The sequence below is a fragment of the Rhipicephalus microplus genome, chromosome 2 (genome assembly GCF_043290135.1).
Source record: "Rhipicephalus microplus isolate Deutch F79 chromosome 2, USDA_Rmic, whole genome shotgun sequence".
Taxonomy (NCBI): domain Eukaryota; kingdom Metazoa; phylum Arthropoda; class Arachnida; order Ixodida; family Ixodidae; genus Rhipicephalus; species Rhipicephalus microplus.
In genome coordinates, this window is record NC_134701.1 from 286,723,076 (window position 1) to 286,747,814 (window position 24,739).

At 44.1% G+C, this 24,739-nt stretch overlaps 1 protein-coding gene across 2 annotated transcripts in view; it reads left to right on the forward strand.

Moving 5' to 3' along the window:
• Nucleotides 1–24,739, forward strand: part of LOC119177424 (beta-1,4-glucuronyltransferase 1) — a 33,150-nt gene that overhangs the window by 5,579 nt on the left and 2,832 nt on the right. Inside the window, exons 2-4 of one of the 2 annotated variants that reach the window (XM_037428890.2) lie at nt 6,080–6,138; nt 15,048–15,952; nt 20,145–20,370. In XM_037428890.2, the coding sequence (XP_037284787.2) occupies nt 15,123–15,952; nt 20,145–20,370 (1,056 nt within the window). In that variant the 5' untranslated portion in view covers nt 6,080–6,138; nt 15,048–15,122. The remainder of the gene's footprint in view (nt 1–6,079; nt 6,139–15,047; nt 15,953–20,144; nt 20,371–24,739) is intronic. The other variant, XM_075882196.1, reaches the window with a different exon arrangement.

A 24,739-nucleotide genomic window follows, 5' to 3' on the forward strand; every position in this document is an offset into this window, starting at 1 on the left:
TTCATTTTTTAACCCATAGACGTGCTTTCTGCATAAGCACACCCTTTACGCATTATTCGTGCTGTCAGCATGTCTACTGATATAAAAATATCATCGAGATAGTGCACTGAAACAGCCCCATCACTAGAAACTGTCTGTCTTTTTTTTTTAATTAAAGACCTCGCATACCCACTAGTCTACATCATCTAAACTGAAACTCCATCGACAAGATCTTGGGTCTGCGCGTCCCCGTCCCGAAAGGCAACGAAAGCGCTGCTGCGATTTCTTAAAACGGCACTGGCATAAACATTTTCAGTTGTCATTTTTTTTTTGTTAAATAAGAGATCAAACCTTCAAGAGGCAATAAAATGACCTGCTAAGCATGAGTGAGCCATGAAAAAGTACTTACAGCACGGTTTTAAAAGCTAAATTTGGTTCCTGCTGTACTTTGACGTCACAACACTTCACCACGTGCTCGCCCATGTTTCAAGGCGTTTCTACGGCAGTTCCGCTTCGTGGCTCCATCGGTGAAGCACAAGCGGCCATTATTTGAGTTTTTGTTTCCGAAGTCATCAACACTAGCCTGACTGCTGCGTGAAAACACCAGCATTAGTTCTGTAGCCGAACGTCAAGCTAGTGGTCGATGCCGGTAGGTGCACCACAGAAAAATTGGTATTAAAGCCGAAAAAAAAAAATTCTCATGAGCATTTCCTGAGCTTCGCACTTTCTTGGAGCAGGTTCTATAGTATACACGTGATTTGTAAATGTCGGAGTAAACTAACGTTCAAAATAAAAAAAGGTGTTCAAAATTAATCACCATCTGTGATGTCAAGCGTGGAACTGTTATTAGTACAGCGATCTTTCTTTTCTCTATCCTGACTTTCCTTCCCCTTTCTCAGTGCAGGGTACACCCTACAGGTCTCCGCTCTGGTTAACCTCCGTGCCTTTTCACACTTCCTTCTCCTCTCTTTGCAACTAGATTATTCGAATGAAAAAAAAAAGGGGGGGGGGAAGATCATATGATAGTGATAATTGCATCCGGCGCCTACGCGAGATCCGACCTGAATGTCGCTAGCGATTTCCGGGAGCTGAAGAAAAAGCGCGCGCAAGGAATTTCCAGCTACACGCACACAAATGTAACGTGATCACTTCAAATAATGCGGCAACACGCTGTAAGGCTGTATATCACAATTTATAAAGTGTGATACACAGTCATATACCCGCCAATTTATTGTTTTGTTAGGCTGAAAGACCTATATCGGACACAATATCAATGAGAACAGACAATGATGCCAAATAAAAGTTAGGGGATGTTACTAAAAGTAATGTAAACGGGAAGAAAGAAACGTGAACTAAAAGATAAATTGCCGCCGGTAGAGACAGAACCCGCGACGTTCGAATAATGCGTCCGGTTCTATAAAGCGAAGGGAGGGATCACTACTGCCGTAGCTCAGTGGTGGATCATCGGATGCGTTGATCAAAGGTCGCAGGTCTATGGCAGCAGTCATCCCTCCATTCACTTTATAGCTACCAGATTCATTATTCGAAAGTCGCAAGTGCGGTCCCTGCCGACGAAAAGTGCCTGGTTCACCTCCCTGCCTTCTCTTTTGTTGTTTTTGACTTTGTCCTCAATGGTCTCGTGGCGCGTGACTAAGCGTGGTTAGCCTTTCCCATAAACTTGCTGTACAGCCACTGCCACGTCTGTGTAGAGGGCTTGAACAGCTGGTTTTCGCTCTGCAGGCCGAAACCTTGAGGCAGTTTCGGGATCTGAAGTGGTGTACCAGGAGCATGCACGGCCTAGTTGTCAGGCTGGGAAGTGGGCTATTAAAAGAGAAAAGAAGAGAAAAGCGAGCCCCGTTATTGTCTGCTTCAATGAGCGACACCGCCACAGTAGCTCACGAGGGATGGGGGTGAGGAGGGATAAAAAGGATAGGAGTAAAGATGTGGGAAAGCCGAAGAAGGAGAAGAGAAGAGACGTGTGGTGGTAAGCCACAGCGAGCGAGGACAAACCGAGGGGATAGAAGAGATAGGAAAGATGGAGCACGGTCACTGGAGTCCGAGGACGGGGCGCACCTGCGAGAGCTCCTTTCGGCGTCGGTGGATGGCGTAGAACAAGTCCAGTAAGTCAGAGCTGCCACGTCAGAGCCTGATACTGCCCCAAGGTTTCACCCTGCAGAGAAAAAAAAAACCGGCTGCTCAGACGAGGTCACGGCTGTACTCAATGTTGTTTCGGTTTCTCAGAAAAACAACAAAACGTAACGTTGATAGAATACAGAGCAAACCTACTCATCGAACTAGACAAGTTGAATCTGTGGACAATACCTACATTAGATGCAGGGTTCAAAAATAACCACTGTCAGTGATAGGCTTACAGCGAATTTCTTCAGCACTCCTACTAATGATTGTACCGATTGAGACAGGCGATTTCGCAACGCACATCTATAGTCTTATGAGGTATAGTGAAACTCGCACCTTTTTTGAGATCCGCCTCTTTCATGATGCCACGCCACATGCGTTCTTCTCCAAGCCGGAAGTCGAGAAATGGCTCTTCATCTCGGAGGCTTTGCTGGTTGTCCCGGCCCTACCAACGCAGTCGAGGGCAGCACAGGAAAAGGCGCTCTGCACTTTTCCATTCACTCTTTCGTCGAAACCTTATTTCAACAGTGGAGCCATTTAAGCTTGAAATTAGCGTCATTTGTCGACCGCACAAATATGAATGTGTTGTAGGGGGAGACTAAGAAAGGAGGAAAGCCAAGTGTATCAATGCAAAATAACGGTGGGAGATGTGGAGGAAAATAATTGCATTGTAAAGTGTAGGAGTGGGAAAAGAGAACGGGGTGTGACGAGTAGGGAAATCGGGATAGAAACTAGAAAGCTCTCAAGCGATGGGAAGAGAGGAGGATGAAAGAAAAAAGAAATGCATGACTATGTATAGTATAGGTAAAGCAAAGTGATCATGAAAACTAATTTAAGGGTAAGGAGGAGTGAAACAATGAGAAACAGTGCGCACCACTGGTATGTAGCTGCCACAACATTAACGCGACAGCGTTAAAAAGCTCGTTTCGAAAAAATTTCAGCGTCGGCGTTGTTGGTTGTGAGGGAAAAATCATCTTGTGCGTGACCGAAACAATCGACAAGGGTGCAAATAAGCTCAATAAATAATAAAAAAAATCTGGGTCTGAGTGAATCGAATGGAGGCCGTTAACGTGGCAAACAGGTGTTCTACTACGCAGCCACGCGTCTACTTGGAAGGGCAGGGAAAATAACGTTCCCGCTTTACAAACACGCGTCTTGTACAGGTTTTTTATTGATATGATATATAAGATGTTGACACACAATTACGGCGCCGGCTACTTTTTAGCCCTTGAGTGAAACTTGAACACGTATCTTGAAGTAAAACATACAAAGCAGTGCATGGAAAATAGAACAGTCGGGCACAGATACGCAAAGATACATCTATACGCACATATCACAACAAAATAATAAGGAAATATTCGAAAGTCAACGAATGAAGTATCTGATAATGTTCCTCGTTAAGGTTCGGTCCAACCGGCACAAAACAGCAGAGCACACGTCTGGTTCTTATGAAGATGTACTCGCTCATGTGTACATAATAGTCGACACGTCATTCACTTCACTAAACACACATGATGTGTGTCACATGATACTGCACATAAGTACGTGTGTTATAGAAATGAAAGCTCGTTATTTCTTAGTACTTTTCAGCAATTCCGCTGTCTTGTAAAAAACGTGTAAATGCTTTTAAAGCGTGTGACTGTAAATCTGCAGTTGGCCACAGGCCCAGAAGTTTCTTCATGCTAAACGGTCTGCGGTCTAATGCCAACAGTTCCAATTTAAGACGGCGTCTCAGCGTGTCATGATGTGGGCAGTCTATGAGAAAGTGACGTACGTCTTCATCTATAAATCCACATTCGCATTCAAGAGTTTCAGCTCTGCCAATTCTGTGCAAAAAATGTTTTGTGTATGCGGTGCCTAGCCTCAATCGGTGAATTAGTTTCCATACTTCAAATACCAGCGTAATTTGTAGGCTTCCCAATAAAACATGCAATATCGCAGAAATATTGCGTGTTACAAGCCTGTATAGTCATCAGGCGTCAGAACAGGTGATTATCATAGCGATGTCGTTGTCTAAGGCAGGCCACCCTTTACAAAAGGCACACGACTTATTGCTTTACAAAAGGCACACGGCTTATTGAGCGTATACACATACCCGTATAAGACCATGTAATAGGTGCATGGCAAGCTGGAAAAGATTTAACGCGCGTAATTGCTCGGGTTTTATAGCATGCTACCCATTACACAGAATGCAAAAATGTGCGAAAGCTTTGTTGACACAAGCCACTTTCAACTTTATCGATTACGTTGTAATAATCCACAATTTAAGCTTCTCTAGTAACGTCATACAATAAGGATTATGCAATAAGTGGTTGAAGTGTGCTATGGGACAAGATATCTCTATGGCATTCAACATTTAAAGGCAAAGCTCATGAGTCCCCCAATTTTTTTTTTTATGCACGGAATCTCACTGAGAACCGCCGTGGTGGTCTAGTGGCTATGGCGCTCGATTGCTAACCTACAAGCCACGGGATTGAATCCCAGCCGCGGCAGCCGTATTTTAGATGGAGGTGAATACGCTTGACGCCCGTGTACTTAGAATTTGGTGCACGTTAAAGAACACCAGGTGGTCCAAATTTCTCGGTTCCTCTGATACGGCGTCTTTAATTATCGTGTCATGGTTCTAGGACAATAAACTTCAACAATTATTGTAGAATCTCGCTTAGATTACGGGGTGGCGTAATCTGTCGCAATGTTTTCGCGGTTAAGGAAACACCCACCACTGAGGTCCACCAAGTAAAAGCTTTCTAAGTGAACGGCAAAATTTTCATGAATTTGGTAACAAGTAGGTGAGGGAGGGAAAAAAGCCGCCTGTATTTTATTTCCCGCGGTTTCTCCTATATGCCCAAGAAATATAGCCTTTCAGTGCTTGCTTCGACGTAATCACGACGAGGCCGAAAGCGGGTGCTGAATATGTTCAATGTATACTTTTTGTGTACGTAAAGGACATTTCACGCTTGTCGGTCCATGGTATACCCATGACTGTAGCTGTACATAGCATCTAACAGATAAAGAATCGCCGACTTGTGATGGAGGTCGGTTTGAAGTTCAGGATAGAAAGGGTAACGGCAATTCACTACAAAGCTGACATTAGTGGACGTGGCAAGCGCTGAACGCGATGCGAAGGCTGTCTATAGCACATCGCTTCTATGCAAGCGCAGATGACACGGAAGAATAAACTTGCAAGCACCTTGATCGCACAATCAAAGCGCGTTATGGGATAAATCCTAACGCACTGCTGAATATGTCTAAAACACTGTTCTAGGGCACAAATGGATTGTACAGTTCATAAGGCTCTAACCAAATAGTGTTATGACCATTGCTGAGCTCGAGGGCGTGGGTTCAATTCCCGGCGTCGATCAGCAACCACATTTAAATTGAATGTAATGCACACCCACTGGTGTGATTAGATACAAAGCTACGTGTGGTCAGGATTAGGCCAGGGTTTCTCGTTACAGCGTGTTTCACTATCCCATCGTGATTATGGTATTCCAAGAAAGACAACTTATTTCAATAATCTGGACACGCATGTACTCATAATTGTACCCATGACGAGAATTCAAGCACGCAAGAAATAAACAAAGCAGAATAAAAAAAGACTATTCATACATTGAAATGTCGGATGCATGCCCAACTATTATCTTTTAAAAGCTAATACTGCAGCACGTTTTGCATTTACTGAGTCTCCTAAGCAAGCAGACTGAATATTCTGCCTCAAGCACTAATATTCTGAAAAATGGTTGGCATAAATTTAGCTCTGCAATTCGAATAAATAGAGCCCACTTGTGCAAACCTTCGATTGTTTACCATCACACAAAACAAGGGTGTGCTAAAAGATTACTTGACTATTAACTGTTGCGACATAGTTAGGAGCGCTGGAGAACACTTACTTAGACTTCCGTGCATGTGAAGTGCCATTTCAGTTTATAATTTATCTTTTACTCTCGCTTATCATATCCACCAGATGTGCTGCTTCATCAGGTCTTCTCCTATCGGTGCGCCAAGCAGAATTGTCAAGAGGGCGTAAGTACACATATATTCGAAGATTTCACTGCACGGCCATCTGCAATGAAAGGCTTATGAAGTCAGCTCTTTCGCGTGAAGAGGATAAATAAAAGTCACACTTGAATGCGGGTGTGCTAGAATGGTGGATGTAGACAATGATTTGATCGAGCTTCAAATCTAAGCGACCATTCTTTGGAGGGAGCCATTACACGCTGGCGCGTCAGTTGCTGGAAGCCTTTCACCATAATAAGGTGATTGTTGCATGAGCGTGCCGACGGTTTTGCTGCGTAATAGTAAATTACAGCAATTGGAGGTAGATGTGCATTAGATTGCTTTGTTATGAATTACCTGTCAACACTTTAATTTTTATTTTTAATATTTATTTATTTATTTGTTTTCTCCTTGAAGTGTGCGGAGGCTTGTTCTTTTTCTTTTTTTTTTTCTAGACGACCTTACGTCATGATCTACTTTTTGTTAACGGTTCTCGGATACATTGGTTGTGACCTTCGATACGTCGTGTGCAAGTTCCTGCACGTGCAGTGAGTTAAATGTTCTGCGCATGTCTTCCAAAGCCTTTTCATCGCGAATGCTTCAGGAGAAGAGACATAGCTGTGAGTTGGCATGACGATAGTTATAGCGCGAGAACAGAACGACGACACAGAGACAAGGAGGACACGAAGGGCTAGTGTCCTTCGTGTCCTCCTTGTCTCCGTGTCGTCGTTCTGTTCTCGCGCAATAACTATCGTCATGTCATACTAACTAGCCCAAGCTAAAAAGTAAAAAGAAAAGGTTATATGCTTCAGCTAAAAGGTTATCATCTTCTAAGTCATGGTCTATGTATAAAAACTGTTTAAAATCTTATTGTCTTGCGATTAGCGAAGCGAAAAAGAAATATTTTTCCGCCGATCTGTCTTCACTTTTACTGACTAACCCTAAAAAGTTTTGGCGTGCCATTTCGCCTGACCGTGGCAGTGACATTGTTACATTACATAACGCCGATAATGTTCCCGTCTCTGCATATGAGTGTGCTTCAACCTTCAATTCGTTTTTTTGCTCGGTTTTTTTCTAATGAAGACTTTTCTTCGGTTCCCTGTGTCCCTGATCGTGAGTACTGCTTCATGTCTCCTATCATTGTTACTGTTGAAGGCATATCCAAACTTATACACGGTCTAAAGCTGTCTACATCGTGTGGTGTTGACAATATTAATTCCAAGGTACTTAAAAACACATCCGCTTCCTCCAGTCAAATTTTATGCCACATTTTTCAACAGTCTTTATCTTCTGGTCAACTTCCCACTGACTGGAAGATAGCAAAGGTTATTCCGATATTCAAGGATGGTAACAAACACACACCCTGTAACTACCGCCCCATTTCGCTAACATGCATCTGTTGCAAGCTGCTTGAACACATCATCACCTCTCATATATACAGCCATCTTGAGTCAAATAACTTCTTCTTTCTAAATCAGCATGGTTTTCGGAAAGCGTTATCTTGTGATACTCAGCTATTAGAATTTACGTCTGATTTACATAACGGCATGAATAGTAATAAAACTGTTGACTGCATCTTTTTAGACTATGCGAAAGCATTTGACAGAGTTGCCCATTGTCGCCTAATAGCTAAGCGGTCTGCACTTAAACTCGACTCATCAACATTATCTTGGCTTAGAAATTTTTTGTCAAATCGACAGCAGTTTACATTTGTCAATAACTTCAGCTCGTCTACTTCATTTGTTTCATCAGGTGTGCCCCAGGGCAGTGTATTAGGCCCTCTTCTTTTTCTGATTTATATTAATGATTTGTCTTGTAACATTTCTTCCTCAATTCGTCTTTTCGCGGATGACTGCGTAGTGTACAGAACTATTAACTCTGAAGAAGACCACGTACATTTACAAAAGGACCTCGACTTAATAAATCAGTGGTGTGACCGTTGGCAAATGACGCTTAACACATCTAAGTGCTGCGTACTTTCTTTCACCCGTAAGAAATCGATTTTTAACTTTTCTTACTCTATCTGTTCAGCTGTAATTCCCCGTTCATCTACATACAAATACCTTGGTGTCCATCTTTGTACTAATCTTGCCTGGTGTACTCACATCGACAAAGATATGCGCGAAAGCAAACAGAACTCTGGGATTCTTGCGCCGGAATCTGCATCATTCCCCATCTACCATTCGGCAGCAGGCCTACCAAACGTTTGTACGTCCTCAGCTGGAATACGCTTCATCGATCTGGTCTCCGCATCAACAATACCTAATAGATAAAGTGGAATCCATCCAAAATCGTGCAGCCCACTTCATCACTTCAATGTATAACCGCCACTCCAGCATCACCCAAATCAAACGCGATATTGCCCTTACTAACTTGGATTCCCGCCGCTCTGTCTCCCGTCTTGGCCTCCTCCATAAGTACTACTACAACTCGTGGACCAGTCGTCTATCGCTTGACATTCCTTCGCGTACATCTAGTCGACTTCATAATCATCTCAGTTTCAGACGCATCTTCGGCAACACTCAGTCATTCAATAATTCTGCATTGCCACGCGCCATCGCAGTTTGGAATAGCCTTCCGGATGAAATTGTTTCTGTGAGAGATCCGGTCAAATTTCGTGAGCTACTGCAAATTTATATGTTCTCTTGATTTTGTATAACGATGCTTTATTTTTTTTTTTCATTTTGTTTTTTGCTGCATTTGCTTATAGTGTTTGTTTTTCTCCCTTCCATTGTGCAATTTTCTTTGTTTTCTTCGATATAATTTCTTTTTATGCTTTATGTTATTGTGATTTTTCTGTAACCCCCCCTACTCAATGCTCTTCTGGGGCCTGTAGGGTAACATGAATAAATAAATAAATAAATAAGCTGCCACACTTGTGAGTTGGCGTTCTTTCAGTTTCTTCTCATTTCTAGCCTTGCGCTTCGTCTCTCAAGTAACGATGCACTAATTGGCTCAACAATACTTTTTGTTCAGGTCATATTGACCGTGAATGCACGGAGAACTCAACCAGCTGTTGTATTCGTCTCGTAAACTGTGCCCTTCTATTCTATTTTCAGCGCACGTGTCCCCCGTTCACATGTTTTTTTTTTTTTCATACGTTTAAGCATTGCGAGTGTTTTTACGCACATATATGTTATGTCACACGATTTTAGTTTGGCTTCATTCAAGTTCCCCCACCTTACAATGACTGAATCGCTTCTATAATATTGAACATGCACAATGTGAATTAACTGTATAGGAACATACAATATTACTGCCGGAAAAAAAGTTGCTGAATATATTGCCGGTGATAGTGCTTACCGACGTCATTTATAGTTTGTATAAGTAAGCTTATATATTTCTTGCTGGCTCAACGAATTTACAGTATACGACCAGCCGGACGGCTAGTGTATACAAAGACCCGGAATGCTTTGAGCACACGTGTTGCAGTTAGGTGATTTTCGGTTTGTTTCTCGATGTACCACCAGTATTCCCCTAAAGAACAGAACAGTTCGAGAACCAACCTCATTTTCTGAGGGCTACATACTTTGTAGCAGTAAAATAATTGTTAATTAGCGCTCGCTTTTTTTTCTTTTACCACATTTGCTTTAAAAGCACGAATTCATTTTATTTATTTTATTCATTTTATTGAGGTTGTTATGACTACATTTCCAGAAATTCCCAACACTGATTAGACCCATAGCCATAGGCTAGTAGGGGGTCTAACGGGAGAAAGTATACAAGCAGAATGCAATTTATATATAAAAAAATCAGAACATCAAAAAACGTTGATTTTCAAAAAGCGAACAAAAATACAAAAAGATATCATTTGAATTTAAGGTGAAGTAAATGCTCAGAAATGTATATAGAACACATTGTTGCACTTTGTTCATAAATAATGAAATAATCAAGAACAGACAAAACATCAAACTATGTGTAAGGCTGAGTACATGGTCATTACTCTTGATCTACATGTAGCAAATATTTTTTTGAGAGAGAGTATGATGTAATCTTTTTGACAGACGAGTATACAAGTCTACAGCTGTGAAAGTAAGCTCGCAAACGTTTTTTTTAAATTATTAACCGGAAGTCCCAGGAACTCAGTACACGCGACCTATTCCTGTACTCCACTCTCCCCTTAAACGTCATGTAAAATTTCTTGTAGGGTGCTCGCAATCCCTCCAATGTTCCGCAGCTGTTGCAGCCGGAGCTCGCTGTTGCGGACGTCCACGGGCGAAGTTAGCGATGCTTACATGGCCAGTGTACAACGGACGTGCCCCACACACGCGTAACGAGGGACTAGTTGAGCAATCACGTACCGAAAACTTACTCGTGTACGAGAAATGTCGTTCATTGAGGCGCGTGTATACCCGCTCGCATAATTCCGTCCCCTCGCTGCTGCGCCTGTCGATCCTTTCAGGGAAGGCCGCCGGCGCGTTTGCTCATTCCTCAATGCAGACAAGCAAGCAACACCTGTTTCGCAAGAGACTGAAATGTCCGACGTTCTTTATGCTTCCCGTTTGCTCGTTACACCGAGCCGTTGTTTCTTTTCCTCGCGGCACGACGATTTTTCCGCGTCTGCGCGCTTTGCGGAAGGAGATATGCAAACATCGGCTGGGATTTGTTACATGGTGCCGTTTGTCGCCTCTGCTTGTTAACATTGATGTTAGGCCCCGCCGTGGTGGTCTAGTGGCTAAGGTACTCGGCTGCTGACCCGCAGGTCGCGGGCTCAAATCCCGGCTGCGGCGGCTGCATTTCCGATGGAGGCGGAAATGTTGTAGGCCCGTGTGCTCAGATTTGGGTGCACGTTAAAGAACCCCAGGTGGTCAAAATTTCCGGAGCCCTCCACTACGGCGTCTCTCATAATCATATGGTGGTTTTGGGACGTTAAACCCCACAAATCAATCAATCAAATCAATCAACATTGATGTTAGGACCTTGTTCGTCACTGAGAACCAAATTGACTTTAAATGATGTAATCATTCCGAGGACTGGTCCACGGCGCTCAGTATGGTTTACTTAGTATATAGTGTGAATGCACGAGTCTCAAAACAGGCGCTTCGTTTATGCCCGTATCTACGCATCAGAACATACGGACAAAATACATGAAATGCATCTATGAGAAGCGGAGTACATATGCATACAAACTAGATAACATTCAGAAAAGCAATAGAGAGCTGAACCAGGGACGTGTACCTCGTGTATTTGCGCAAAATTTAAGAGTATAAACATCTTTGCTCTCTCTGCCCCGCCATGGTGGTCTAGTGGTTAAGGTACTCGGCTGCTGACCCGCAGGTCGCGGGATCAAATCCCGACTGTGGCGGCTGCATTTCCGATGGAGGCGGAAATGTTGTAGGCCCATGTACTCAGATTTGGGTGCACGTTAAAGAACCCCAGGTGGTCTAAATTTCCGGAGCCCTCCACTACGGCGTCTCTCATAATCATATGGTGGTTTTGGGATGTTAAATCCCACAAATCAATCAAATCAATCAATCTTTGCTCTCTCTCTTTGTGTGTTTCTTCCTTTGCTTATCTTTTTAGACCACGTGCTCACAGCTACGCGTTACCTATTGTGGGTCTCCGGCTTGCTGCGTCCCGTTCGTGGGTAAAGCAAGGACGACGGAGGCTTCACGTCAAAACAAAGAACATTTATTTAACTAAACCCGGTATACGTAAGAGTCGGCCCAGGGGCGAGACAGCTACGCAGTGACCATCATTGCGGGCAGCAGTAATCGGCCAGCGCGGTGGACAGTGTCCATCTTTCGTGGCAGCCAAGGCGTCTCCTCTCCCCCGGGCCAAACGCAGGCTGGTGCCTTTAGAAGGGCGCAAGTGGGCCACGCGCACCGCTACTGCGCAGCACGTGGCGCTATCTCTTGATAGTCGGTGCGCGTGGTTCCCTATCATATATATATATATATATATATATATATATATATATATATATATATATATGCATACCTCCCACATGCATACGTCAAATAACTCACGGCCCTCAGTCCCCAACAGCTGCGAAGCAACTGACCACGGCGGCGGTCAGATCTGCAACGCAGCAGAGGGTGCTAAGAATCTCTGGAATCGGCAATGAGTAAGGTAAAAACACAGTATACTGTAGTGATGGGCGACTTTAATGAAAAGGTAGGGAAGAAGCAGGCTGGAGATCAGGCAGTAGGAGATTATGGCATCGGTACTAGAAACGCTAGAGGAGAGCTACTATTTGAATTCGCAGAACGCAATAATTTACGGATCTTGAATACCTTCTACCGAAAACGAGAAAACCGCAAGTGGACATGGAGGAGCCCTAATGGCGAAAATAAGAACGAAATAGACTTTATAATGAGTGCACACCCAGGAATCGTGCAGGATGTGGAAGTGGTTGGCAAGGTACGATGCAGTGACCATAGAATGGTACGGTCTCGAATTCGCGTAGACTTGAAGAAGGAACGACAGAAACTGATACGCAAGAAGCCAATCAATGAGCTAGCACTGAGAGGGAAAGTACAGGAATTCAGAGTGTCGCTGCAGAACAGGTACTCGGCTCTTAGTGAGGAAACCAACCTTAGCGTAGATACAATGAATGATAATCTGACGAGTATCATTACGGAGTGTGCAGTGGAAGTTGGAGGCAGGGTAGTTAGACAGGACACTGGCAAGCTTTCCCAGGAAACGAAGAACCTAATTAAGAAGCGTCAAATCATGAAAGTGTCAAGTACAACAGACAAAATAGAAATGGCAGAGCTTTCGAAGTTGATTAATAGACGTAAGGTATGCGATGTAAGAAGGTATAACATGGAGAGAATTGAACACGCTCTGAAAAACGGAGGAAGCATCAAAGCAGTGAAGAGGAAACTTGGGATAGGCAAAAGTCGGACGTATGCACTAAGGGACAAAGAAGGCAAAATAACTACCAATATGGATAGGATAATTAAAATAGCGGAAGAGTTTTACAGAGATCTGTACAGTAGCGGAGACAACCACGACCTTAATACTACAAGAACTAGCAGTAACCCAGATGACACCCCACCAGTAATGATAGAAGAAGTCAGAAAAGCTTTGGAGAGCATGCAAAGAGGCAAACCTGCTGGTGAGGATCAGGTAACACCAGATCTGCTGAAAGATGGAGGACAGATTGTGTTAGAAAAACTAGCTACCCTGTTTACGACGTGTCTCCTGACGGGAAGAGTACCAGAGTCTTGGAAGAACGCTAACATCATCTTAGTACATAAGAAAGGAGATGACAAGGGCTTGAAGAATTACAGGCTGATCAGCTTGCTCTCTGTAGTATACAAGCTATTTACAAAGGTAATTGCTAACAGAGTAAAAAAAAACATTAGAATTCAATCAACCAAAAGAACAAGCAGGATTTCGAACAGGCTACTCAACGATTGACCACATTCATACTATCAATCAGGTAATAGAGAAATGCTCAGAGTATAACCAACCACTATACATCGCCTTCATAGATTACGAGAAGGCGTTTGATTCAGTAGAAATATCAGCCGTCATGCAGACACTGCGGAATCAGGGCGTAGATGAAATATATATAAACATTCTGGAAGAAATCTACAGGGGATCAACTGCTACCGTATAGTGCTTCATAAAGAAAGCAAGAGAATACCAATCAAGAAGGGTGTAAGGCAGGGGGACACAATCTCCCCAATGCTATTTACCGCGTGCTTACAGGAGGTTTTCAGAAGCCTAGAATGGAAACAATTAGGGATAAGAGGTAATAAAGAGTACCTTAGTAACCTGCGCTTCGCCAATGACATTGCATTGCTGAGTAACTCAGGGGACGAATTGCAACTCATGATTACGGAGTTAGACAAGGAGAGCAGAAAGGTGTGTCTTAAAATTAATCTGCAGAAAACGAAAGTAATGTACAACAACCTCGGAAAGGAGCAGCGCTTCTAGATAGGTAATAGTGCACTTGAAGTTGTAAAAGACTGTCTACTTAGGGCAGGTAATAACCGCTGAGCCGAACCACGAGATTAAAGTAACTAGAAGAATAAGAATGGGGTGGAGCACATTCGGCAAGCACTCTCAAATTATGACAGGTGGATTGCCGCTATCCCTCAAGAGAAGGATATATAACAGCTGTATCTTGCCGATACTTAGCTACGGAGCAGAAACCTGGAGACTTACAAAGAGGGTTCAGCTTAAATTGAGGACGACGCAGCGAGCAATGGAAAGAAAAATGGTAGGTGTAACCTTAAGAGACAAGAAGAGAGCAGAGTGGATTAGGGGACAAACGGGGGTTAAGGATATCATAGTTGAAATAAAGAAGAGGAAATGGACATGGGCCGGGCATGTGGCGCGTAGACAGGATAACCGCTGGTCATTAAGGGTAACTAACTGGATTCCCAGAGAAGGGAAGCGGGTTAGGGGGAGACAGAAGGTTAGGTGGGCAGATGAGATTAAGAAGTTTGCGGGTATAAATTGGCAGCAGCAAGCACAGGACCGGGTTAACTGGCGGAACATGGGAGAGGCCTTTGTCCTGCAGTGGACGTAGTCAGGCTGATGATATATATATATATATATATATATATATATATATATATATATATATATATATATATATGTATGTATGTATATATATATATATATGTATGTATATGTATATATATATGTATGTATATGTATATATATATGTATGTATATATATATATATATGTATGTATATGTATATATATATGTATGTATATGTATATATATATGTATGTATATGTATATATATATGTATGTATATGTATATATATGTATATATGTATATATATATGTATGTATATGTATATATATGTATATATGTATATATATATGTGTGTGTGTATATATTTCATACTGTGGGGATGTTGTTATCGCAAAACTGCACTATCTAGCGTGTTAATTAGCGAGTGCTTCTTCACTGTAATCTGAAACGATCATTCTCCTCCCTGTTTCGCTCTGCTGTCATGCAACAGGGACGTCGCATGGCACCCTCGTGACCAACGGCGAACGACATCGAGCGGCGTCTAACCCGAGTATCTCCGGACGGGATGCACAGGAAGCTGCGCAACAGCCTCGTTCTGACTGTCCTCACCGCGAGCGCTGTCGCACTGCTGTTCACCTGCACGCTTTACCCGTTCTGTGTCTCGCGCGATGGCGTACCCGAGACCAGTTACACCAGGGTCCCTGCTCTGCGAAACATCCTGTCCTCTTACACGGACGTGTTCACTTTGCCGCCATTCAGGCTGGACTCGCAGTCTCTGTACCGCGTCTACGAGAATTCCATCGAGCGCGACAGGCGGCCTTCCAGCAAAGAGGTCGTGTGCATGTCCACCATCGCTTCGCTGGACCACCTGCACTGGCTGCGCGAGCTGTCCGACCACTGGACGGGTCCGGTGTCGGTGGCGGTGTTCTTCAGGGAGGACTTGGACCTGCAGCTGATGGTGACGTATGTGCACGTGCTCAGGGTGTGCTTCCCTGCCATCAGGGAGAACTTCACCTTTCACTTCGTCTCTCCCGCGGAGAGGAACGACAATGTGACGAGAGACACGTTCGCGTGGGAAGATTCCGACGAGCCGCTGTTCTGTGACAGCCACCGGGCGCTTCTGCGTGCCTTTCTGGCAGTACTACGGAAACGCGGCTGGCCCCGCTTGCTTTTTCCCCAGAACCACCTGAGAAACGTCGCCCGCGACGGCTGCCTATCGAGTCCGTACTTCTACGCAACGGACGTGGATGTGATGCCGCAGTACGGACTTTACGAGCGGCTGTCCGCATTCCTTCTGCGGCAACCGCCTTGTGCAAAGTGTCTTTACGTCGTGCCTGCTTTTGAAGGCACCGAGTTTGTCACCCATCCGAAGACGAAGAGCGCTTTGCTCAGTAGGTGAGCGAGAAAAGAAACCGCTATGTTAACTCGGCTTAACGAGTGTTGAAATGTGGGCTTGTTGGTGATTACATTTAAACGTTTTGATATAGCGCAAAACGACACATGGACACAAGAGGATACAGAAAAAAAAACACCCACACTGCTCTAGCAACAAGAAGGCACATATGAATGCCACACATGCTTCTTGTGTCCACGTGTCGTTTTGCGTTAGATCACAACTTTCCATAGTTAATGTTGGGAGTTTTATTGACCCCAAGAACACCCTTACGTATGCTTTTCCAAGACATCCTTTCTTCTTTATGTATTCGTAAGGTATACGCAACGACAAAAAAATATCAAATTTTCTATTGTTCCCTATCGTAGATTGGTATAAATGAGTATTCACTGTGACTTTACATTCCAACGCCAGCTATTTTACCCGAGAAGTTTCAGGCAACGATTTCCCCGTTCAAGCAAGGCTCGATCGTTATACGTTTTTTGTCTTTATCAAAAATCAAACCTGCATTTTATCATAGCTCAATGACACAGTGGATAAATCCGTTATGCAGCTAAGTAATAAATTAGACGGTCGATTCAGTCCACATTACTATGTTCGTAGTTATTCCAACAAGGAAAAAGGCCTAAAGAAAATATTGTATACAGTAGATGTTTTCAAGTGACATTTTTTTAATTGAATCAAAAAGATATTTGAAAACAAAAACATCCCCCGGAAAATGAATGGCTCTTAAATTTTAGGCTTCGGGAACAAATTTGCAAAATAACAGCCTCACAGGAGATGAACAGAAAAAAAAACACTTGGCTGATCCATCTTCTTTAGGAATTGGTATAACACGAAAGTGGAGCGTTTCCTCATAGAGGTAGTTGAGCGTTCATTGCGCATTGTTTCGCCACAAGGACGAAGAAATGAATGCTACAGCAAGTAATTGCAATGTAACGCGAAAAATGGCAAGCAGCTCGAAACTTGCAGCGCACACCTCAAGCAGAAAACACGCCCAAAATCGACATACACAGGACGCGTGCGAACAAACTGTGACATCTCTACAGTTCAAGCACGCTGCTCAAACAGAAAGACGCATGACATCAACGCACAATGTGTACACAGGGAGAGCGCGAACAACTGTCACGATTCTTACTTTGCGTGTGAGCAGCGTCACAATTTCGTAAACGCGGCCGCGGCAGCATGCGAATTGACCTTTGTGCTCTACCGAATCACGAGTCTTATAAGAGCGCACGCGAGAGAGGCCACTCTATAGCCACGCTTCGTCGAGGCGACGCTTACCGAAGCGCGAGAGGCTACGGCCTCTAAAGCGTGCGCAACGCGAGCTCGTCGCGCCATCTTGCCACTGATGACAAAAACACGCTGAACTTGCGGAACTAAGAGGACTTTCAAACGGTGTGTGGTGTGTATAAATGGCTTGCCATTAACAAGTGTAAGTAGGTTCACTGTGTGGCGTATACAGTGGTTAGCGTCTCGCCCTGAGGAGCGCGCAGTTGCTGGTTCGACGCCTCGCTGCAGAGCTTATTGTGATCTCTTTTTTTTTAAACATATTTCTATATATTTTACAACGTCATATCCGTGACGGGAATACGTAAGCGGAGCCGTGGGGGACCCCGGCATGAAACACTTTTGTTAGGCCACTCTACTTTTACGTTAAAAACTGGGGAAGAGGGGGGGGGGGGGCACAAGACTGACAAAGCTCTGACTTGCACCTGACATTCATTGTATATAACACGTGTATATAAAAGTATGTCCACACACTCAAACTATCGCATCAGAAGTTTGTTGGCAAAGTTAAAACAGGCTCTGAATGTGTGTAACTGGAGTAGTTTAGGTTGCTAACCCAGTCTAGCACATACCAACGCGTCGTGTCTCACGCGTCGTTTGAAGTATACCCGAAGATTGCACGGGGTGTGTTCTACTCATCATAGCAGCTCAAATGTTGTAAAACCTGGCCCCGCCGCTGTGGCCTAAGGTACTCGGCTGCTGACCCGCAGGTCGCGGGATCGAATCCCGGCTGCGACGGCTGCATTTCCGATGGAGGCGGAAATGTTGTAGGCCGACGAGCTCAGATTTGGGTGCACGTTATAGAACCCCAAGTGGTCGAAATTTCCGGAGCCCTCCTCTACGGTGTCTCTCGTAATCATATGATGGTTTCCGGACGTTAAACCCGACATATCATATCAGTCAATCGCATTGTGTGCGACACGTGCGCCACTCTTTGTTGCACTTCATAGACTTCCTGTTTGTTGCGGTAGTTCGAATTCGCGTCGTCTGCGGCGATATTTGTCAAGTTGCTTGCCCTAACCGATGTAGCGCCAGCGCAGCACATAGAGAGAAAAAGATGATTCACTCTCTTGCACGGTTCCGGAATCAGCCGCAGGTTTCCGGAACGTTTTGTTGCGATATCAATCATGTGAACACTCTCTGGTTTTCGCCGTCGGCTTCATGCTCCGGATATGTATGTGTATGATGAATATATATAAAAAAGGCACAAAAAATGAACCAATGACCCCTCGCTCCACAGCGCGCTGCGTTAGACCACTGAACCACACGCCATTTTTTTCTTTATTGTACTGAGCCACACGCCATGCACCGGCATAATAACGGCAAGCTATTCACCGTTTTGCGTTGGAGGAATTCAGACCTCGCAGGAGCTTGAGCGCGTTGTCTATCACTTAACGCTTCATTTTTTTTTCTACTTGAAAATTGCCTTTGAGACGTGCACCAAAAGAAATCAAGAAGCTAGGGAGGTTTAAAAAAGCAAGCCATTTTCGGTATCAACTCGTGATACGAAAAAAAAAAACACCGTCCAAACCTTGTATTGTACGCCACTGCGTGACGAGACGGGGGTCACTCCACGCGCCGCATTGTAAAGCCTCAACTACGAGCGTCGGGTTTTGTGTTCTCGACACTCGCAGCGCGTTGCTCAAACACAAAGGCATAAAAACTTTTGTTAGTTAACGTTTTTACTGCGTATAGTTACGCGTCTTTTTTCAAACGTTCTTTTTGCTTTAGCGGAAAGCTGCAAGTATCGAGCTGCTCCTCGATCTACGTGGGACATTCGGATTTCTTGCTATCACATCCATTCATTCGCACATCTGGTGAAACTGACTTTACTGACTCTCATCTAATTATTGGAATTACTTCTTGGTTACTTCTGTCAAATATAGTTTAGAACTTGTTTAACTCGGTTTTGAAAATTTCTATCCATGTTTTGGCATGTATTGAGCGCCTTCGCTATACTATGTGAGTGATCACGCCACATGGCATGCATGGATGGACAAGCTGGATTACTCAGGTAATCCGCACTTAAAACAAGCTTTTGCGTTGGGCGCAGATGTAACACCAGCAGTAATTAAACGTCAGTTTATGTGAAGCTGTGACAAAGACAGCAACGAAGCAAGGCGATAGGACGTTATGAGACAGTTACACTTTATCCACGTGCATGTAAGTGTATCATGAACGGCTGCATTGAAGTACAAAGCTTTCGTTCGTTGCACGCCAGTTGGGAAATATGAAAAGTAAATAACTTCCTGTGTCGTGTCGGCAGTCTGAAGGACTGACATCCTTAATGAGCGACTTTTGGGACAGAAGCTTTATGCCCAAAGTAGCAGTCAATTTCCTTGGACAAATGATCTAATTTGCCCGGAGCCCTCCACTGCGGCGTCTCTCATAATCATATGGTGGTTTTGGGACGTTAAACCCCACATATCAAATCAATTGTATAATGCATGTCGTAGTACTACTCAAAGCTGTTTTGGATGGTTTTTATTTTTCTTTCAACTTTCAGCTAAGCGCACAGTTGATCAACGTGGTCTATACTCAGTGCCGAGTATGTTCTTGTTTTTGTATGCACTTCACGTGTCGTTGCTGATATTTCTTGCATAATGTAGGCTCATCATAATTCAACGTGTGTGCTCACTTTAAAGACATTGATTATGAGTGCAAACCAGCGCAACCGACAAGAGGGTACAGAAAAGAGGACATCAGTGTTCTGTGTCCTCTCCTTTGTCGGTTGCGCGGTTTTGCACTCGTAATAACGTTGTACCAACACGCCCAATCCTTGCTTGATATATCTAGGTCTCGTTTCTGTCGCAATTATGGTGATATGTTGTTTGTGTTTGATTTATTGATTGTCTGTACCTTCTTAATCGTCCATTCTGCCCACCGTCGGCTGAATTTCCCCAGAACAGGAAACAAGAAAGACTTCCGGGTCTATCATGCTGTGGCGTTCAGTAAAAACCAACGGGCGACGAATTTCAACAAGTGGAAGAATGTCCCGAGCAGGGGAGAGCTCTACGCAGCCTACGAAGCTGTCTTCGAATTCGGCTACGAGTGCTTCTACGTCGGTCCCCATGACGTACCCAAGTTTCGCGAGATATTCATCGGTTATGGCTTCACACGGAACGTCCAGGTACGCTGCCTAGGTCGCACAGTTCTTGTACTTGGAAAGTTCGTAAACGGGGAGCGTGTGCTGGAGCCGACGTTCCGACAAGCGGGCTTGCCTTCCTCAAGGCTGCAAGAGGGCGGCAACATAAGACGAGTCCGCTTGTTGAAACGTCAGCTCCAGCTCACTCACCCCATTTACGAATTTTTCATCGCATGCCCCAATCTTTCCCATCCTGTCTGAAATTCCCAGTATCTAAGGGCATCTGTAGCTGGCGCCATCTCTCAGCGGCAGCAATGACGTCCTGAGATAACTTAAGGGAAATAAGAGGGGGAAAATTGTACCTAATGAAAGAAGCTAATTAACAAGAATGATTCCCGGATATACGCCACAGAGACCACTGGAGCACTCTGGCAAAATTGCGGTGTCACATTACAAGTCGTGTGGTTTGCCAAAACACTTGAACACTGCCCATTGTAAACATGTGGGGGCCCATTTTGAAACATTTAGTACTCTCGGAAATCACCTGGTTTGTAGCAGGACACAATAATGTTATCTGAAAGTTCCAGTGTATCAACTGCATATTACTGGGAGTAGTTTTTCGTAGCAAGCTCTTTTGGTCAGATTTTTTTTTCGCCTATTTCCCATTTACTTGCACATGGCCTCCGACATGGTGGGCACGCGGGTTTCTCTGAAAAACACGCCATGCGCCCGCCATCAAGGAGGCCACGATTTGCGGCAGGCCACTGCTGTCACCGACGAGAGGTGTTGCTACGCGCACATGTTCCTGAATGCTGGTCAAAAGTTCTTGTACTTTGTGACTTTTAGTCGGACACAACTCTGCAGAGGGCCCACCAAGACTAAGTGCCGCAGCCAATTTCCTCCGCAACTACATAGTCCAGTTCACATGGCAATGTTATTTGAAGGCGGAGCCACTGAGCGTGCGTATTGTGACGTCGGTCTCGAGAGAGCACTCATTGGAGCAGGCCTGTCTGCATCTGCTTCTGAGTAGGAAACGGAGCGGACTTCAAAAGTTGTATCCGACTATCAATATACTGCAATCACATTGCATCTATTCCTGGCAGAGTTTACACCAGAATACGTAAGACGTGAATAAGTCGCACACAGAAGCGCTTGTGCAGGTGTTTCCTTGTTCGCGTGTGCCATTCTGCGCTAACCAATTCAAAAACGTATACCGGGTCAACAAAGCCGTGATGTATAGCCATTTATCTGTGCTAATTCTGTATGCACTGGCCTGCTTTCAGAGGTTTAACTTGCATTGAGGTCATTGCAGATCAGCACTCTAATTGAAAATTTGAATCTTTATTTTTATTTACAAGACGTCCACGTGAGGACCAAACAAGGTGAGTATGTGAGAGTATACACCCCGCAAAAATGCGGATTTTCTGTGCTGGCTACTTGCTTTTCCGCCCACTTTCATTTTCGTTTACTTCTATCTCTACTCTTCAATAAAAACAACAAAGCACCACCACGCGTATAGTTACGAAATTTTAAAAATTCCGATGGTGTGCTGATTTCAGTGCAGGAATCAGCCTTCTACATTCGTCACCCGCAGTGGCAGCTTAGCACGTCAGGTGTCACGCTGCTGAGCTCGGAGGCGCGGGTTTGATTCCCGAACATGGCGGCCGCATTTCGATGGGAGCGAAATGCAAAAGACACTCGAGTGCTTAGATTTGCATGCCCGTTAAAGAACCTTAGGTGGTCGAAATGTTCGGCACTCTCCCCAAAGTGAGCCTCAAAATCATATCGTGATTTTATCGTGCGCAAGACAGCAGATATCGAGAGTGAATCTGTAAAAGCCACTTTTACCTTACGTTTTACCTTGAGTCAAGGTAAAAAGTCGTGCGTCCACAAAAAAAGGGGAAAAAAGTTTGCCCGGTATCTGCATGTTACACTGCAAATTTCGTCGAAAAACGATAGTCTTGCGTCTGGAGAGAGTGAACAAAACGTGTTTTTGATGTTCCGCCCAAGAAAATCGGTGAATGGTATTCTGGAGGCGCTGCGATAGTGCATCGAGTGTGAAGCGGAAGCGAACTAGCCCATCAAGTCACGTCACACGTAGTTCATGCGCTTCAATTTTGCCCTTCTTGCATGGTCTGTGACAGGCGGAGGTTTGATTCTGCTTTGGCCAGGGAAAAACCTAGCAACTGCTAAGGAGGCTAGGCTAAGGTGACCAGTTTCGCTGTTTTGTAGCTCTACACGGCTATGTGTAACCTTCTTGCTTTTATTGTTAGTATCGGCAGCTGCAGCCCACTTATCGTCAAGAACATTTCAATCGTCGAAGTTCGAGCGAGCTAGGCAATGCATTATCCAACGCTTGTCCAATGCAAGTTTTTCAGTGCACGATGATATTCTGGCTGTTAGAGCTATATAGAGGAGAACGGAGGTCACCTCGAAACCGTATTATTTTCAACGGCGCTTGTTTTCTGGTTAATGATGGCACGTATGTCAGTAATATGAGCGTGACTTGATGCGTGCACGAAGTCTTACTTTCATTACACTCTGCGCCCAGTAATCCTAAAGAAAAGAAAACAAAAATAAATAATAGAAAGGAAGGGTGTGGAATTACTGATACCACGAATTTGACTAAAAGAATCAAAATGCGTTTGTATAAGGCTAACCACTTTCAGTGTGCGCTAAATAAAATTTATATGATTTCAGTCTATTGTTCTATTCGTAAAGAGAGTATAATTGACAGTTCCCCTCTAGCGTGAGTTCACGAGCGCACAGACAGTCCGTGGCCCGATATTTATGACTAGCATACGCTTCTCGGCTTCACCTTGTCTCGAGCAGTCGGCTTTATTTTGATTCTATGCAGCTCTTGGGTCCGTATATATTTCATGCATGCTTCCTTCGAGGCACCTCGTTCACTAGTTTAACCCTCCCGACGTGTATCTATTTCCCTGCGTTATGGCTGGCGACTGTAACTCCGGACATGCAGGGCCGCAGCTGTGCGCCCTTTGCGAACCTTTCCTCGGGAGGCAAGTGTGTGCTGTCATCGACCATTATAAAGTATAATTTGCTCCGCAAGAACTTGAATATTTAGCTAGCTTTATAGGCGCGTAGGACCCTAGTCTATCACTGGCGCTGCCAAACCTACAGCTTAGTTTGAAATATTCACCGATAATGTTGACGCCAATACCTTTATGACGTCATGTTGGAGTACGCTTTTATTATGGACCTAGTTATTGGTCACGATTTTAGCCGCTGCGAGAATCAGCCGTATTTTATTGATAAACATCCGGTCTTTGTGTCCGCCAGCTTAAAGTAAGCTTCGAGGGAAAGAAGTGAGCAATTTATATATATATATATATATATATATATATATATATATATATATATATATATATATATATATATAATAAAGATAGCCTCACTCCTTCATCAAGTAAGTTTCACTTGTCACCTTCTCGTGGCGTATATTCTGCATGGTGTATTTCAAGTTCGATTGCTACGTAACCTGGTCACGTTTCGATGTAGAGTGGTTAACTTGAAATTTATGGCCCGAAAATTAAACGTTTTTTGAAATATTATTTATTCCTCTGTTACTGGTGCTTAAAGTAATCCAACGTTTTGCCAGTCGCCAAATAAGTATTGTTGAAAAATGCAGCAGTGTGTGTACTGGAATGCGACAAAATATTGCTGGTTGTAAGCATATGGTTTTCTATAGACGATTTCGCGGATGGGTTTCAGTGCTGCCATATTGGGCTCTCAGCCAATGTTTTTTTTTTGCATCTTTAACTACTAAACGAACAGGCTACGCATACGCACGGTAATGGTGGGGTTGGTGCACTTACGATGTTTCACGGCCATATTAATTCATGACGAAATATACAAAGCCAACAAAACGTTGGCTTAACACCCCAAGATTGCGGCGTCCAGGTGTCTTAAAGAATATGGATTAAATAGCAACGACTGAGTAGACTTATGTACTAGCAGGTGTACATAGGCGTACTTGCACGTGAGCACAAGTGTGTGTGTGTGTGTGCGTGCGTGTGCGTGCGTGTGCGTGTGTGTGTGTGTGTGTGTGCGTGCGTGCGTGCGTGCGTGCAATGCGATTTTTTGTTTTTAGCTATCACAATAATGAGGTAAGCCAGACATACTGGCCAAACTCATTTCCTTAAGGCTTCTGGCACGAGTTCAAGAAGTCGCAAAAGGTGCATTTATTGCTTTCTTGGTGTGTGTCAACGCTTTCTACACATATGCGTAGGACAACATGCATAACATATTTTATTCTGATTTTAAAGTTTTTGGTGCTGAGCATTTGCAGGCCTGCTGCGCTGCAAGGCACGTTATCCCAACGAGACAAGACAGCTCCCGCTTTTGCAAGCATTCAGTCCTGCACGCTGACCTAACCGTAAAAATCACTGTCAAG